This window comes from Vicugna pacos, chromosome 1, assembly GCF_048564905.1.
Source record: "Vicugna pacos chromosome 1, VicPac4, whole genome shotgun sequence".
In the NCBI taxonomy this organism is placed as follows: domain Eukaryota; kingdom Metazoa; phylum Chordata; class Mammalia; order Artiodactyla; family Camelidae; genus Vicugna; species Vicugna pacos.
Window position 1 is genome coordinate 51956395 of NC_132987.1, and position 15879 is coordinate 51972273.

Sequence of the window (15879 nt, forward strand, 5' to 3'; positions counted from 1 at the left end):
AACTACATGTATAGCATATCAAAGGGATAATAACAAGCCTAAGATGCATGTAGGAGAATTGTGTAGAATTACATCACAGTGACATACAGATCCAATTCACTAGAATTCTAGAAACATTTGACATAACAAAATGTTTCAATTTCCACAAAGGATATAAATCTAGTAATATTATCTTTGTGTCTCTATAAGAAACAAACTGGAATTATTAAAATGGATTTTGTGTAAATTGAAAAAACTGTATTTTTATGTTTTTAATATGCTTCTTTATTATGATTAAATGCTTAAGTATAATAGTAACGTATAGTTTAAAGTCTCAAAGTTCCTACCAATTTCTCTTTCTAGACACTGTATGACAGCGTGTACCTGACTTTATATAATATTTGTTTTACATCCCTACCTATTCTGATATATAGTCTATTAGAACAGCATATAGACCCTCATGTATTACAGAACAAGCCTACCCTCTATCGGTAAGTATTTTCCAGTATTAAATGTTTGTAACATTTCTGACTGTAGGTAGAATATTACAATTGCCAATTTTTAAAAATACCTTAAAATTAAGCAAATATATTAGGCAGTGTCTTGGTGATTAAAGCTTTACTAAGGGAAGTTGTCAAATGGTTTATAATTGTTGACCATTAAAGAGAAAACGAACACTTTTTCCAGAATGTTTACAACAGAATATGATATAGATAAGTCAATTTTTCACGATTAAACTGAAGTATAATGTCTGTATCATATTTCTTCATCAAATGAGAAAACATTTAAGTGTATTATGAGAACTATAAGCTGTTACACAGATACCTGATATAAGCAGTGGTTTGTAAATTAGGATTTATTGTTTTGCAAAAATTTCTAAGCAATCTTAAATTTTAAAAATCCATCTTGTTTTTTAATTATCAAATTGTAATAATTATTTAGTAGGTAAATAATAAATATAAGTCCTAATGTGTTTCTCTTTCTCTTTTTAATTTACAGAGACATTAGTAAAAACCGTCAACTAAGCATTAAAACATTTCTTTATTGGACTCTCTTGGGTTTCAGTCATGCCTTTATTTTCTTTTTTGGATCCTATTTTCTAATTGGGAAAGATACATCTCTGCTTGGAAATGGCCAGGTAAAATATATAGTTTTTTTTTTTAATATTTGTTAATAATTTGATTTTGTTTGGTTTTTTCTTGTACCTTTCTGTCATAAAAAGTAAAATTCAATTTAAGTTATAAAATTGCAGGTATTAAAATGCAAGTATAAAAAGGGTTTGAACTTTTTTCTTAATAAAATTTCATACAAATGAAAATTAAAACAAAAAGGCAATGCAATGTAATCTTAACATGAAACTCAAGTTACCTAAGCAGTTTTGCTGTTAAAAAATTAATTCACACAATAGGATATGTTCATGCCCCTGCATGCTGTTCACTTCAGGATTGTGTTTTAATAATAGCTACTGTTAATTTAGTGCTTACTGTTGTGCTAAGTGCTTTACGTGGCCCGTTTCCATTAATGCTCACTATACCATAATACTGTTGGAGAGAGATTATGACCCGGCCTTTTTAGATGAGAAACCAGGACTGAGTGGTTAGGTTTTTGCTTTTAATTGCATGAATTATTTTTTGGGTATGCTTAGGAAGTGCTGCCGTACTCTTCAGGGCACACCAGCAGTTCTGAAAATGTCAAGTTACTGTTTAGAATGGCCACTTTTCTGAAATGTGAAATTGGGAAAGAGTACCACACTACATTGTTTCTGTGTCGTGACTGGATTGCTCATGTTGAGAGACTCTTGGCAGAACTAGGCCTCTTTCTAGGCTTAGCTAGATGGGTTAGGAGGAAAGGGATTGACAGCAGTTGTATTGTGGTGGACTGGAAATGCTTGTCACCTTTAGTTTCCCTTTTCCATTGGCAGTACTTAAATATTCCATAATGTATTTGTAGACATAGAGATACAAGATATGAAGTTGGGAGAATATGAAGTTTTATCTGTTCAACAAACATTTATTGAGGACCACCATTCCCGTGAACTATGCTAGGCTCTGAATATAAGAGAGTAACTAACACAGTCATAGAGCTTAGAGTCTTGTGACAGATACAGAAAATAAGCAAGTAAAATAATAACAAAACATTCAAATGCAGTGAAGGAAATTGGTTTCAATTGTAGAGAGGATTTAACCATGTATATCCATTTAGGATGTAAAACAGGAACATAACATGTTACTACCATGTCACTTTTGAGGACATATTTAGCCTGGGTTGGCCAAATATTTGAATCTGGTTTGTGTAGCATGAAGGATACAGTGCTTCCCCAAGTAGTAACTACTTACTGAATTTTTTCTCTGTGCCAGGTATATTACATATATTAGCTTATTAACTCGTTATAACAATCTGTGTGAAGAAAGTATGTTACTTTTTACATATTAGAAAATTAACCTCAGAGAGGTTAAGGAATTTGCCTTAGGTAACACAGTAAGTAAATTACTAGAGTAGTATTTAAACTCAGATCTGTATGACTTCAAAGCCCATATGCCTACCCATGATCCTAAATTTCTTTGAAAAGCAAGTATTAGCAAAGTGTCCTTCTGTGCAGTATTGCCACCTGTACAAGGACTTTCAAATATATAGATATATGAGTGAGCGTGCCCATTTCCATCTGAGATAATTGGGCTGAAAACTGGACAGAATAAAGAGGGGTAAAGAGTTAAGAAAGGTGAAAGATGTCGTTAGATGAAAAGGAAGTCAAAGAGATCTTTTGTTTGTAGTTACTACTTTTTTTTTTTCTGATTTTAAAAGTAACGTGCCCATGATAGTAAATTTGAAATACTATATAGGAAAAATATTTATGTAGTAAATGCTAGCCATATTACTTGTTATTACTGTCAAATCATTATATTGAAGATCCTGTCTGATCTGCTTCTCCCAGAAACTCTGCTTTTACTGACTCCCTTATTCATTCAGGTCTCTCTCAGAACATGCAGTGCTCCTTTCTAGTTCCAAGCCATTGCTCTTTCATCTCTAGAGTGCTCTTGCCTCTTTTTCCCAAAGTCTTTCTTATGACCATTTTTCAGGGTTGAGCCCACAGACCTTTTGCTCCAGATCCCTCTTAACGTCTCCCTGTACTAAAAATCTTTTTAGACATCTAGTCCCTTTCCCATTGTTCAGACGTGAATAGGTTGAATGCTTTCTGTTTTCCAGTTGTTATTCTTGTATGCCCAAGAAGTCTGCAAACAATTGAGGGCCTAGAGTAGAAAACATTAGGGAGAGGTACTGGGAAGAAGAGTGACTTAGAGGTAAAGGTGAAGTCAGTACAAACAAGTGATCCTGAGGGAAGAGCAGGAGAAAGAGTTGCAGTAGTCTGGGGTCCACACAGGGTAGGACAGTTCAGGAAAAATTAAGATTCTATCCCCGTCTTTTGTGTAAAGGTCTAGCAGTATCTTGAATATTATAGCTACTAATAAATTTTCAACAGAATTTTTAAAGTAGTCATTCATTCTTAATTTCTCTTTAACTTAGGAAAGAACTATTTATTCTTCGTATAATCCTCTCAGATCTTTTTAATAGTCTTCCTTTCCCATAGTAAAATATAAGAATCCAGAGAAAATTTCTCTGAGATTTGAAAAGACTGTAAGAATGTATATGACATGTCTGAGTCCCTGTTTATGTGTGTGTGTCTATAAACTGCTTTCCTATGGGCAGATTTTTACCTTCAGAGCATCATTTAAAAAAAGCATTCCTTCGCTGTCACTCCTTAACAAGTTGCTGGAGAACAAAATATATTAAGAGAACTGTGAACTAGTGACTAATTTTTAATTGTTTTTCCCTTTTCTTATGACAACCAAAAATGTCTTCAGACCCAGCCAGCTGTTCCCTGGGAGGCAAAATCCCCCCCTCCCCACCCAACTTGAGAACCACTGTTCTACACAGAGCAGTAAGTAGCCTAGAGCTCAGTGCTGTGCCATCTTTCCTTTGTCTGTACACAAGGTGAATTCATCCTTCTCATGGTTTAAATACTGCTTTTATGCTGAACTTCCAATTTTACATCTTTGGCAGTCTCTCCATGATTCAAGTAACTGCTTTCTCTACTTCTAGGTCTCATATGAATCCCAAACTTAATATTGCTTAAAAAATACTTTTTTTGTGTCTTCTGCCAACCCATTTCCCTTCCAGTTCTTTATGTATTAATAAATGGAACTACCTTTTACCCAACTACTCAAGCAGAAGTCTAGGAATCATCCTTGATTTCACTTCTCTCACAGCCTATGTGCAGTCACATTGATTTCAGTGTCGTTCATATCCTGAGCGTTTCTACTTCTTTCCTCCTCCACACCATGCAGATCATCACCATCTCTTTCTGGAACCATAGTAACTGCCTTCCTGCTTCTGTTTCTGTTCTTCCCTTTCCTGTTATCCATTGTCCACACAGCAGCCCAGGTGATCTTTTAAAAATGAGAAGATCTTGGACTACCTCTTGGACTGTATTTTCTACCACCCTCCCTTTTATTCACTCTACTCCAGCCACACTGGTTTTCTTGCTTCTTCAGTCCAATCTGTTTCTGGCTTATGACTTCTGCACTTGCTGTTTCTCTGCTTGAATGTTTTTTATTCACATGGTCATGTAACTGACTCCCTCATTCATTCAGGTCTGTTCAGATATCACTGACTTGAGTAGGCCTTTCTAGCCCACTCCAGTAAAATCCCATCTCCCTCACCTTCCATCGCTTCCTGACCCCTGACTCTACATTTATTTTTCTTCATAGCACTAATCTCTACCTGAGAGTATGTATTTTTAGATTTATTTATTTTCTGTCTCCTCTGCATGTAAGCTTACTGTGTGTCAGCTCAGGAACTTTACTTTATCACTGCTTTATTCCCCAAGGCCTGGAATGGTGCTTGGCATAGACTCAATGCTCAGTTACTATTATTGAGTATTACAAATGGATAATGATTGATCCTTTTTCAGTTTGGAATACACGCTTGGCTTTATTAAATAATTAGGTAACAAAATAAGTTAGAAGAAGTAATCCAGAAAATAGGCAGATTGTAATAGAAAGTGTTTTGAGCATCTGTCAGGGGCAGATCCAGGTTTAGTAGTCTGTCGACTGAAAAAACCGCCACAACCTAAAAGTTGAGAGTTATGTTTTATTTGATGGACAAAACTGAGGACTTAAGCCCAGAAGATAGCTGCTCAGATAGCTCTGAGGGACTGCTCTGAAGAGGTGAGGGAAGCCAGGATATATAGGAGTTTTGCAGCAAAAACCAGGTAGTTGGAACATCAAAAGATTACTATTAATTAAAGAAAATCAGATATATCAAGTTCATGAATTTAGCATTTTTCTTTGTATGGGAAGGTGCAAGAGTCTGGGCAGATCATTGCTTTGATATGCACCTTAACTGTCTAGAGCCAGTATCCTGCTTTTCTCCGTCCTGCCTTCCCTGAGGCTAACAGTTGGGGGTGGCTGCAGTGGCTGCCCCACTGCATCCCAAACAAAGGATGGCCCCAAAATCCTTTGTTTACCCATATGGCAGGCAATATTTTTCATCCACAAGTCTAAACCTTACACATTTTGGCTGGCCCTTTTTTAGGGCCATACAACTATAAATACAAACTTAGGTATATGTGAAAGTGACCGTTAGTGACATAAATAGGTCCCACTTTACCTAAGCCAATGTAATGAGTCCAACTTTACTTCTGTTTAGCCAGATTCTCAAAATTCCCTCTGCCACTTAATTCATCACCAGCTAGCTCAAGAGGAAATCAGAATGGAAGGAGTCCTCACTGACTGATTACAATTGAAATACATTGCTAATTATTCAAAGAAAAAAGGCGGGGGGTGCAATGTGAATGTGTTTTCTACAGCTCCCTCCAGGGCATTGAATGCAAGAAGGAGCCCTAAACTGTCCTCTGCGCCTAAGGAAGATACCATGTAACTAGCTCCAGTTTGCAGCCAGTAAAACCAGCTAACTGAGGGATAGACATGTGTAGTTGTTCGCACTTCCAGGCAGTTTCCCTGACAGCATCAAATACCTGTCCCCATATCCCTGAAAGAAGAGACTGGCACTCTTAAGAGCTGAGTTGAGTGAGACCTGGTGGTTTTTCAGTATTTTCAGGTCATTTCTAGAGATGATAAAAGCAAGAAAAGTTAATACGACCTTTCTGTTCTTCTCCTCTTGACAAACTTCCCCAGATACTCTCGAATATATGAATATTAATTGATGTTTCATTGCTGATGATAGTAGCTATTATTTATTGATTGATAATTGTATACCAGGCACTTTTTCCTTTTTGCATACCCTGATTCTTATAGGTACCTAAAAGATTTTTCCCCATTTTACAAACGAAAACGGTGAGCTATCGAGAGGTTAAGTAATTTGTCAAGTAAATGCTAATTGTTAGAAATCTGTAATTTAAAAAGTCTTTAAAAATTTTTTTTAAAACCGACGGTAAAGACTGTGACTACTTTGTAAAGTAAATGAACATACACTTCTGATTGTGCTCTTATTTGTGGAAATAAAATCCTGACATTTGGAGATACCGCACTTTTAGTAAACCTTAGTAAGTTTTGGCTGTAAAGCCCATGGGACTAGCATCTGACTGGCATTAACTTCATTTTTACATGGAATACTTGAGGATTAGTTCCACTGGCTATTATCTTTCCTTTCAGGTATTGATTTTGTATGTATCTCTTTTTATGTGCTTTGTCTTTGCTGTGTCTGGAAATACAGTGGCAATTGATCTGCTGTGATTTCTTTTTATATATATATAATATATATCTTTTTATTAAAGTATAGTCAGTTTGCAATGTTGTGTCAATTTCTGGTGTACAGCACAATACTTCAGTCATATAGGAACATACATATATTCGTTTTCATATTCTTTTTAACCATAAGTTACTATGTGATTTCTGATTAGAATGGTTTCAGAAAATAATTATGAATGATCAGGGTTTTGTTTATCATTTTTACTGTGTGACAGGAATAAAGCAGTTACTAACAATTTTATCATTCTAACTAAAAACCATGTTTGCCACACAATTCCAAACCTATCTTTGGGTTTCTAGTCTGATAATATTATCCAAAGAATCATTTTACATAATAATGCTTTATGGTATTTCTTCTCATAAGCCTTTAACTTTGCAGTCACAGATTTCAAATGTGACTGGTGTAAATGATGCAAGTCATTTTTAGTAAAAATAAAGTGACTTTTTGCCTCACATCTAATTTAGCATCATGTTAACACATAATACAATAATGGTTTATTCTTTGTTTTAGATGTTTGGAAACTGGACATTTGGCACCTTGGTCTTCACAGTCATGGTTATTACAGTCACAGTAAAGGTACAGTATGGAAATTAGAAGCATGGAATCATTTTGTATCTGTGTAATTGTTAATTTTCTTGATTTTTTTAGCCACAGATAGTTTTCCCTTTTCCTTTTTCAGTCATGAATAATTTCACTGATCGCTATTTTAATAATTCATTTTAGTTTCTGTCAAAAAATCCTTTTTAAAATTCAGTATTTTGGAAAGAAGCTTTAGCTGAATTTTATGGTCAAATAAAGATTAACCCCACAATACTCATCTCTGAAATTCTGCTTCTCTATATATAATGTAAGACAACACAAATTGGAGTTAGGCCATGGAGTTGAGAATAAAGTACTGATGAAATTTTAATGCTGCTTCCTCACAGAAGAAAATTAACCTAAACTTGAAATTGTTCAATTCCATTCTAGGATCCTTTCATTAATATTTACCTTCTGAGGGACTTCGCCATAGGAACCTTAGTCACTTATAATTAATACATTTTATTCTTGAGTTTTATCTGAGAAGTTAAAGATGTATTAATTTATATCCAGGATTTTTCAATTTATTGTTTTAGATGGCTTTGGAAACTCATTTTTGGACCTGGATCAATCATCTTGTTACCTGGGGATCTATTTTATTCTATTTTGTATTTTCTTTGTTTTATGGAGGGATTCTCTGGTGAGTGGCTAAATTATATTTTAATTATATTAATCCAACTCTTAACAAATATTTATTGTGATAGATTATGAACAAATTCTGCTTAGAATAATTTTGAGACCCTATTGTGATAAGAAATATAGTTCTTTCAGTTGATCTTACTGATATGTAGGGAAAAAGAAACTAACAATTACTTAATACTTACTACATTCTAGGTGTTTTACCTAAGATATGACATTGATTCATCATCATAATCTTATTACCCCATTTTTTCTGTTTGGAAACTGAATCCCAAGATCACAAAGGTTGAAAAGTAAGCAAAGCTGGGATTTACTCAGTAGTGTTCTTTACACTACCAATATTACCTTTAAATTATTATTAATGTATGTAATAAAATAAGTTGCACAGAACCATTAAATTTTCATGAATGCATTAACTCCTCTCTCAGTTTAAGTAAATAGTATGCTGCATCTTCATTGGTAAAAATCAGATATTCAGCTACTCTGATAGATTAAAAATTAATCCCTCTTCTAAGAGTCATTGGTACGTGATGGGCAGCTAAAGTCTCTCAGTTGAAGAATTTATATTACATTTACATGCTGTGCCTGTGATCCCTGTATAAGGCAAAAACTTAAAGGTAGGCAAAAACTTGTGTTGGCTAAACATTAATAACTTTCATTTAGGATCATATAAGGATACTTTTATGCATATCATTTGTAATGTTTGTTTTTAATCCTCATCATTTCTTTATATATTTCCCTATATTCCTTTGAAGTGATATGTATAAAACCCCAAAAAGAGTATCCTGACAATACCTACTTGTATATAGAACTAATATTTTTTGTGAGTGCATTTATTTTAAAATATATTTGTAGAGAAGAACTTCTAAGACCGTTTCAGCCTAAAATTTGGGTAATCAAGCTTATAGTTGCCTAGTAGAAAATATTTTGTTACATACTTTTTATTGCTTTTATTTTCCTCTCTTAAGTCTGTATTACTACATAATTCTTTTGATATTGTACCACTAAGAATGATCTAGTCAACTACTTGCCATTTTCCTAATTGTGAAAATTACAGTTTTCATTGAAACTAATTAAATTGGATTTTACTTTTTAACAATTAAAGCTTGTCTTGTTTTGTTAGTTGATTAATTAAATTTCAGTGATTCCAAATTTTGTACATTTTCATGGTGTATTTTTAAAATTGTAACCTTCAGATATACTGGATTTACTTGATATCTTGATTTAAGAATCTGTCTTCAGTTTCTACTTTTATTAAGCCCATTTTCTTTCTTTGCAGGCCATTTTTGGGGTCCCAGAACATGTACTTTGTATTTATTCAGCTCCTATCAAGTGGTTCAGCTTGGTTTGCCATAATTCTCATGGTTGTTACATGTCTATTTCTTGATATTGTGAAGAAAGTGTTTGACCAACAGGTCCATCCTACAAATATTGAAAAGGCACAGGTAACCTTTTTATATACAATAGCTTTTTAATTAGGAGTCTTTAATGATGAATAGCTGTCATTATAATTTGCTTATATCAGAAGATAGGAAATTATTCCTATATTAAGTATTTCTCCTACCCTGAAAAAAATACAAACATACAAAAAGAAATATTAGAATTTGAGTAATACTTCTTCAGGTTACGTTATTTTCAACAAAAGTATGAAATAAGTTTTTTAACCTAATTAATTTTTACAGAATGGATTTTTAAAATATTCTCTCACTAAACACTTACTAATAAATATTAAAGTATAATAGGTATTATCAGTATGTTATTGTAGTGTTTAGGAATATGATCTTTAGGGCCTGGTAGTTGTCAGTTAAAATTCATTTCTACTACTGGATAGCTCTGTGACTTTAAGTCTCCATTTCCTCATGAGTAAAATTTTGACAAAAATGTCTACTTCATTACCTTTGTAATGAGTATTGAATGAAATAATGTTCAGACAGAGTAGATGCTCAAGAAATGGTAGCTGTTTCGTTGAATGTGTCTTTTTTGTATATTTGACTTGAACATAAACTAGAAATCTATCTTAATTTGTCCTATTAACAGTGCCATAGCATTGAATATATATCCTCAAAAATATATTCTAATCAACTTTTATTTCAGCCTTTACAAACAGAGTTTATTAATCATTTGGTTCTGCCTGGATTGTGTTTTTTTTATTTTATTTTTGCATGTTTGCTACACATCAAGCAAATTTTGTTTAAATTTTGGAAGTTTAGTTGCATGTTTCTGCTACAAATAGAATAAATGCTCCCCAGGTATTTAGTAATTTGAATTAGGCTTTCTAAATGGTGTGTTGGTTTTAATTTCAGTTGATCATATCAACATTTCTTTAACATTTATTTGCTTTGATAACTCAGTCCTAGTCAGTATACATTTTAACACCATAGGAACAGCATAGGCCTCTGAAGCCTGACAGACTTAATTCAAATACTGTTCTAACCATTTATAAAATGTATGACCTTGATTAAGTCACTTCCCTAAACCTCAATTTCCACCTCTGTAAAATCAGAATAATAATTACTGCCTTACCTGATTGTTAGAAATAATGAATATAAAACCTCATCCTGGGTCGTGTGTAGTAAGTTCTCAGTAAGAACATAATTTTAAGGACGATGAGCATGTTGTTCTGTGATACCGATCTCCACATGGGGTTGAAAAAATTTGCATAATCTTGATTATTCTGCCGATAGACAAGTTTTTCCACTCTGCAATATATTACTTAAATATATATCAGAAAGATTTGCCTATCTTTTTTCTTCAGAGATAAATATTTATGGTAAGAGAATGCCATTTTTAATACATTGTATATTATACTTTTTCTAGACCATTATGGAGAACATATTTGTCTTGCCCTTTTGGCTATGTAAAGTTATATTTCACCAAAATATATTAATGACATCACATTAAAAGCTTAATTCTTTATAAAAGTAAATAATCAGATTTGTTTGCATTTCCTTAGAAAGTCTTCTTTAGGCAGAGCATTTGCAAACTTAAGTATTTTCATAGAGATTTCTTAATGGTAATGAAAAAGTGATATTAGTTCTTATTACTGCTTTTATAGCCTCTTTTAAAGGATTACACAGGAAATATTGGATACCGTAAGGTGGTCCCTTAGATAAGAAAAAGTTAAAAGTACTTTATATATATTATGGTTCTTTTACCATTGGTTAAGTTGATAAAAAATGGAATTGATTAAAAATCAATCATTTTTCTGTGTATGAAAGCCAGCATAAGCTCCCTTTCTGCCCCACTAAATTCCTTTTAAATTACTTTACTGGATGTTCTACTGTGGTCTAATCTAAAGAGGAAATCTCACTTCCACTCAGGGATCTTCTAGCCTGCTAGGGGTTTTTGATTTTGGTTTTGTTTTTGTTGAAACAGAGTATGGTCACTCAAATCCCATGTGTGACATTATTCCTTTACTTTAGTCACTAATCTTTACTATTTCAGCCTTGGACTGCCACCTCTGATTTCAAATGACAAAATTGTTAGAAAGTTGTCAGCTGTTTACTTCATTTTTTACCAAAAGTAGCAAGAAAAATCCTATCAAAAGAAGAGTTGTCAGGTCAGCATTTGTTTTGAGCTTTGTTTTTCTCCAGAATAACAATGTGGTATTAAGAGTAAATTCTTTTGATGGCAAAGCCAACAGCCCTACTAACGTCAGTCATGTGTGTGTGCCATGTATATTTCCTACTCTTGTAGGAATAAATGTCTTTACAAAGCTTGTCCTGTGTCTGTCTCTTAAGATGAATACAGCTCACTGACTTGTATGTCCCATCCCTTTTCTGTCCACTTATAGATGTACTCCAACACAGTCGCTTTAAGTGATGAGTTCATCGCACTGCAGCCATTGTCGAGGGCAAGGAATCAGCTGAGCAAACTTAGGTAGAGTAGGAGGAGTAGAACCTCGTTAACTCTTCTGCATGCTGAAAGTCAATTAAAAAATATTCAAAAGATGGGCAGAGGCATGGATTAAGAGTGGTGCATTTTTGTTAGCATAGCTCTGTCTCTAATTTGATCTCTATCAATATATATGTTTAAAAACTCCATTTCTTCTTTGAGAAGAAAATTCAGATGAAAATTCAGCATAACAGGACAGAGATCTGTACCTTGTTATATATTTTACATCTTAACTACCTTTCCTAGCACAATTCTTATGCTTCTGCTTGTCATATTGTTCATATTTAAGAATGCTCCTGCATGTTGAGTAATTTAAGCTACAAAATTCACCATAAAATTTAAAGTTTTAAGTTTCAGTTACTTGGAAGTGAGAGTTGCCCATTTTTTTTATCTTGCCTTAATCTGTGTTGTAAATACATGTGCATATTTGTCTTTGTACACTATAATGGCTTCCGGAACATTTCATACCCTTGCACAGTTTAGTGCATCTATAAATTGAACAAATATTTTGTATTTCTTGTATATAGCTTTATCTCCACAGACAGATCCATTCTCTTTCCACAAAAAATAACCAGTAGTCTAGAGATGTCTTTTGATGGAAGAGAATGAAAGTTTAAATCCTAGAACTTTTCATATTAAAATACCAAAACTATATATTAACTTTAACTCCAGTCTTGTTTGAAGAGAAAAAGTATTACAACTTTTTTTTTTTTTTTTTAGTTTTGGCACCCTTCAACTTCTCACCCTATCAGTATCTTGTGGATTCTTAATCATATACATTTTTTAAATTCTTTTTTATTCTCAGAGTTTCTAATCTGCCTGTGTTCACTTGATCAAATGAATGGCTTTGACAAGCACTGCTTAAATAACCTCTTATGTAACCCTATGAGTTCATAATTTTGAGCTTTTCTAAAGTTTTACCAAACCTTTTAATTTTATTATTCCTATTAACATTGGAATTTTTGAAGTGCTTTACTTTGAATTACAAAGGTATAATAATTGTAGATGAATATACAAATAGGTGTTTGAGAGGTAGTCAATTATATTTTATGTTTAAAGCAAGATCTAAAATCAAAACAAACCTGGAACATTTGCCTTCACCTTTCGTTGAGCCAAATATGTATATCACATTTTATCTGTATGTGCCTTTCTGAAAACAATGGGTATCACATTTTCAAACATCTAATTATTTAAGGCAATAGGAGAGCTCATTATTTAAAAGAACACTCTGGCTAGCACTTTTGTGAAGTGAAGATAACTTGCATTATGAATAAACTCAATTTTTTGTATTGTAATTTCACATATATTGGCTTAAATCAAGCACATTTTTTGAGCAGTAATAGACTAAAAAAGAATCAGGCAAGGAGTTCATAAATTAAGGAGATCTCACATTCTGTAATAATGTAATAAAGTAGTGAGTAAGTAAATATTTCATAGTATTCACCTGTAAAAGAGCACAATGAGCGCAGGATACATTAGTAACGTAATCTTCGCTGCAAGTCACTCCCCAGTCAGGTGGTGTAACAAAGGGAGAAGAGCCCTGTCGTGGAGACAGTGGGCATGGGCATGAATGTAGTGCTGTCCTTGGCACTGCTGCCTGTATGTCTTAACCAAATTAGTTCACGTCTTTGAACCTCCAGGTTCTTCACCTGTCAGATGATCATTTTACACACTGGGGTCTGTTTACTTACTGTCAGCATCAGAGAGAAACAGAAAGAAGAAATACTATGCTCAACCAAAGGCTAGGCAGAAATAACAGTGCTTAAGTGAGCAGTGAGTGACCACTGGGTGGGCATTTGTTCATAGCTGCGTGAAGAACGAGTGCCCACAAACATCCGTCTGCTGATGCATCCTATGAATTCGGAGTACATCTTGTTTTTGAACTACATTGAACAGTATTCCTTGGTGTGATCCACAGTAGCTTGTTTAGTGCTGTGACAGAGAGGAAAACTGTGCATATGTCATATATCTTCAAGAACTTACAAATTGTTAATCAGGTTAGCACTTCTTAAGAACCCTTAACACAGTACTGATAACAGTTTTAAATAAAAGAAAACTCACTTTGAGTATTTTATACTCCTTTGTTATAGGCAAAACTATAATAATAAGTTATCTTTATGTAAATTTATTGTACTCTTGAAACCAAGAAATTTTCTGCTTTATTTTTCATGTATGTAAGAAATTTATCATAGCATTTATTTATAGAAATAATTATCGATCAGTCCTGCAGCTGAGAAAATGCATAGAAATGAGGGGGGGAAATTGCTTTCTGTTTATTGAGGACTTTTTTTTTTTTTAATAATTTAAGAAAGGTTAAAATTACTTCGGCTGTGGGCACATACTCCTCAGAAGGTCTCTAATACTTACAGATATAGAAAAAGCAAAGAATAGAAATTTGTATAAATTAGTTAATAGTCATTAAAAATATATATTTCAAATTAAGAATTAGAATAATTTGTTTAATTAGGCAAGTAAAGCCCCCTCCTTACCTATATGTCTAACATTTGTGAGGCTATGTGATTGACCCTTCTACTCTGCTGAAGACCAGTTTCAATAGAGAAGCCTTCTGAGAAGGGAGCACGAGAAAAGCAAAATGAGATACACCTTTATGCTAAAAGCCCTAATTCTTGGTGACAAGGAATTTGTTTAATAGAAGACACTGAGTTTTATTAACACAAACCTGGTTTTAACATAATGTTGTACACTGGAAAATCATGGCTTTATTTTGTGTGCTCCTTGAGAAGCTACTATTAGCTCTCTCTTGTGACAGTAAATGAATGTGGTGTTGTGTGAACATTCAGTTGTGCCTCATAGATTGTGGACCCCAACTTGCTGTTTTGATTGTAAACTTATATACAGTGAGAGTATTGTTCTGTAATATGAGACTTACTGCTTTTCTGTCCTTCCAGATGGAAGAAGATAAGGGTTCAGTCAGCTCAGCATATGAATTTGCTGAAAGCAAGCACAGAGGGGAGGACAGTAGGCACCTGCTAGCTGAGGCTTGCAGCCAGCAGGACAGTTCTTGCGTGCACTAGGTAGTACTGCGCTGGACCTTCCTGGGGACATATCCGCTAAGTTCTCAAACTTGGGGCATGCTATGGGAGAACTGGCCTGACATTGCCATTTTTACTTTACTAATTCCTTCACTGTTTCTCACATGTTGTTTTTGTTTACCTGTTTTCCCTTTTTGTGATCTTTACACTTTTTTATATGTCCATACCTGAATATTTCATTAGTCTTCCTTTGGAGTTAGAGTGTTAAATCTTACATCACCTCAGGTTCTAACCTAGTAAGGTATTCTCACAACCTGTGGCCTTACATTCAAGAAATTATTCTTTTTCACTTTTCAAAATACGTTGTGCTATTTGTTATTTCTGAAATCAGTTTTCCTGATTGATAGTTTTATATCATTTTATATATGTTAATATAGTTAGACAGTGAATTACTTATCTAAGTCTACCTCTTGAATTGAATGGTCAAATGAAGGGATGCTTGGACCTGTTTCTGAATAATTCCCTGTTGACTGATAGTTCACTGAACTCTCAGTTCTTATTTTTCATAAACTTTCATAGTTACATCTTTGTAATGAGAAAGTATGAATTGATAAGGACTTGATTCACTCCCCTCTTGAGAATTAAACCCTAACAACCATTTCTAGACCTAGTTGGGATATACAAAATATTTTAATTGGTAGTGATTATGGACGATAAAAATTCTTACCACTAATAGTTATATTTTTACTTGGACTATTTGCCATTTTGTGTATTATAATTACTGGTCAAGAAGGTGTTACTGTTTCATCTGGGGTAAACCCTCATAAATGGTGAAACTTTAAAACAAAACTACTTGAGGATTATAAATCCCTTAACTCTGCTATAAATCAGACAATGGAACAGATGCAATAGTTTGAAAAATGTGAATTAATACTATAGGAATCTAATTTAAAATATTGCCCAAAATGGAAAATGTTGAAAGTTAATCAGCATTACTACTAATTGAAAAGAAATTCAAAGGAATCTG

At 33.6% G+C, this 15879-nt stretch overlaps 1 protein-coding gene across 4 annotated transcripts in view; it reads left to right on the forward strand.

Moving 5' to 3' along the window:
* The window catches only part of ATP11B (ATPase phospholipid transporting 11B (putative)), a 97485-nt gene that overhangs the window by 67286 nt on the left and 14320 nt on the right, over positions 1 to 15879 (forward strand). For 2 of the 4 annotated variants that reach the window (XM_031682006.2, XM_031682011.2), the window contains exons 24-29: positions 343 to 470; positions 979 to 1117; positions 7258 to 7323; positions 7863 to 7966; positions 9245 to 9410; positions 11759 to 11844. In XM_031682006.2, coding sequence (XP_031537866.1) covers positions 343 to 470; positions 979 to 1117; positions 7258 to 7323; positions 7863 to 7966; positions 9245 to 9410; positions 11759 to 11844 — 689 coding nt within the window. The remainder of the gene's footprint in view (positions 1 to 342; positions 471 to 978; positions 1118 to 7257; positions 7324 to 7862; positions 7967 to 9244; positions 9411 to 11758; positions 11845 to 15879) is intronic. The other 2 variants (XM_031682016.2, XM_031681999.2) reach the window with 1 other exon arrangement.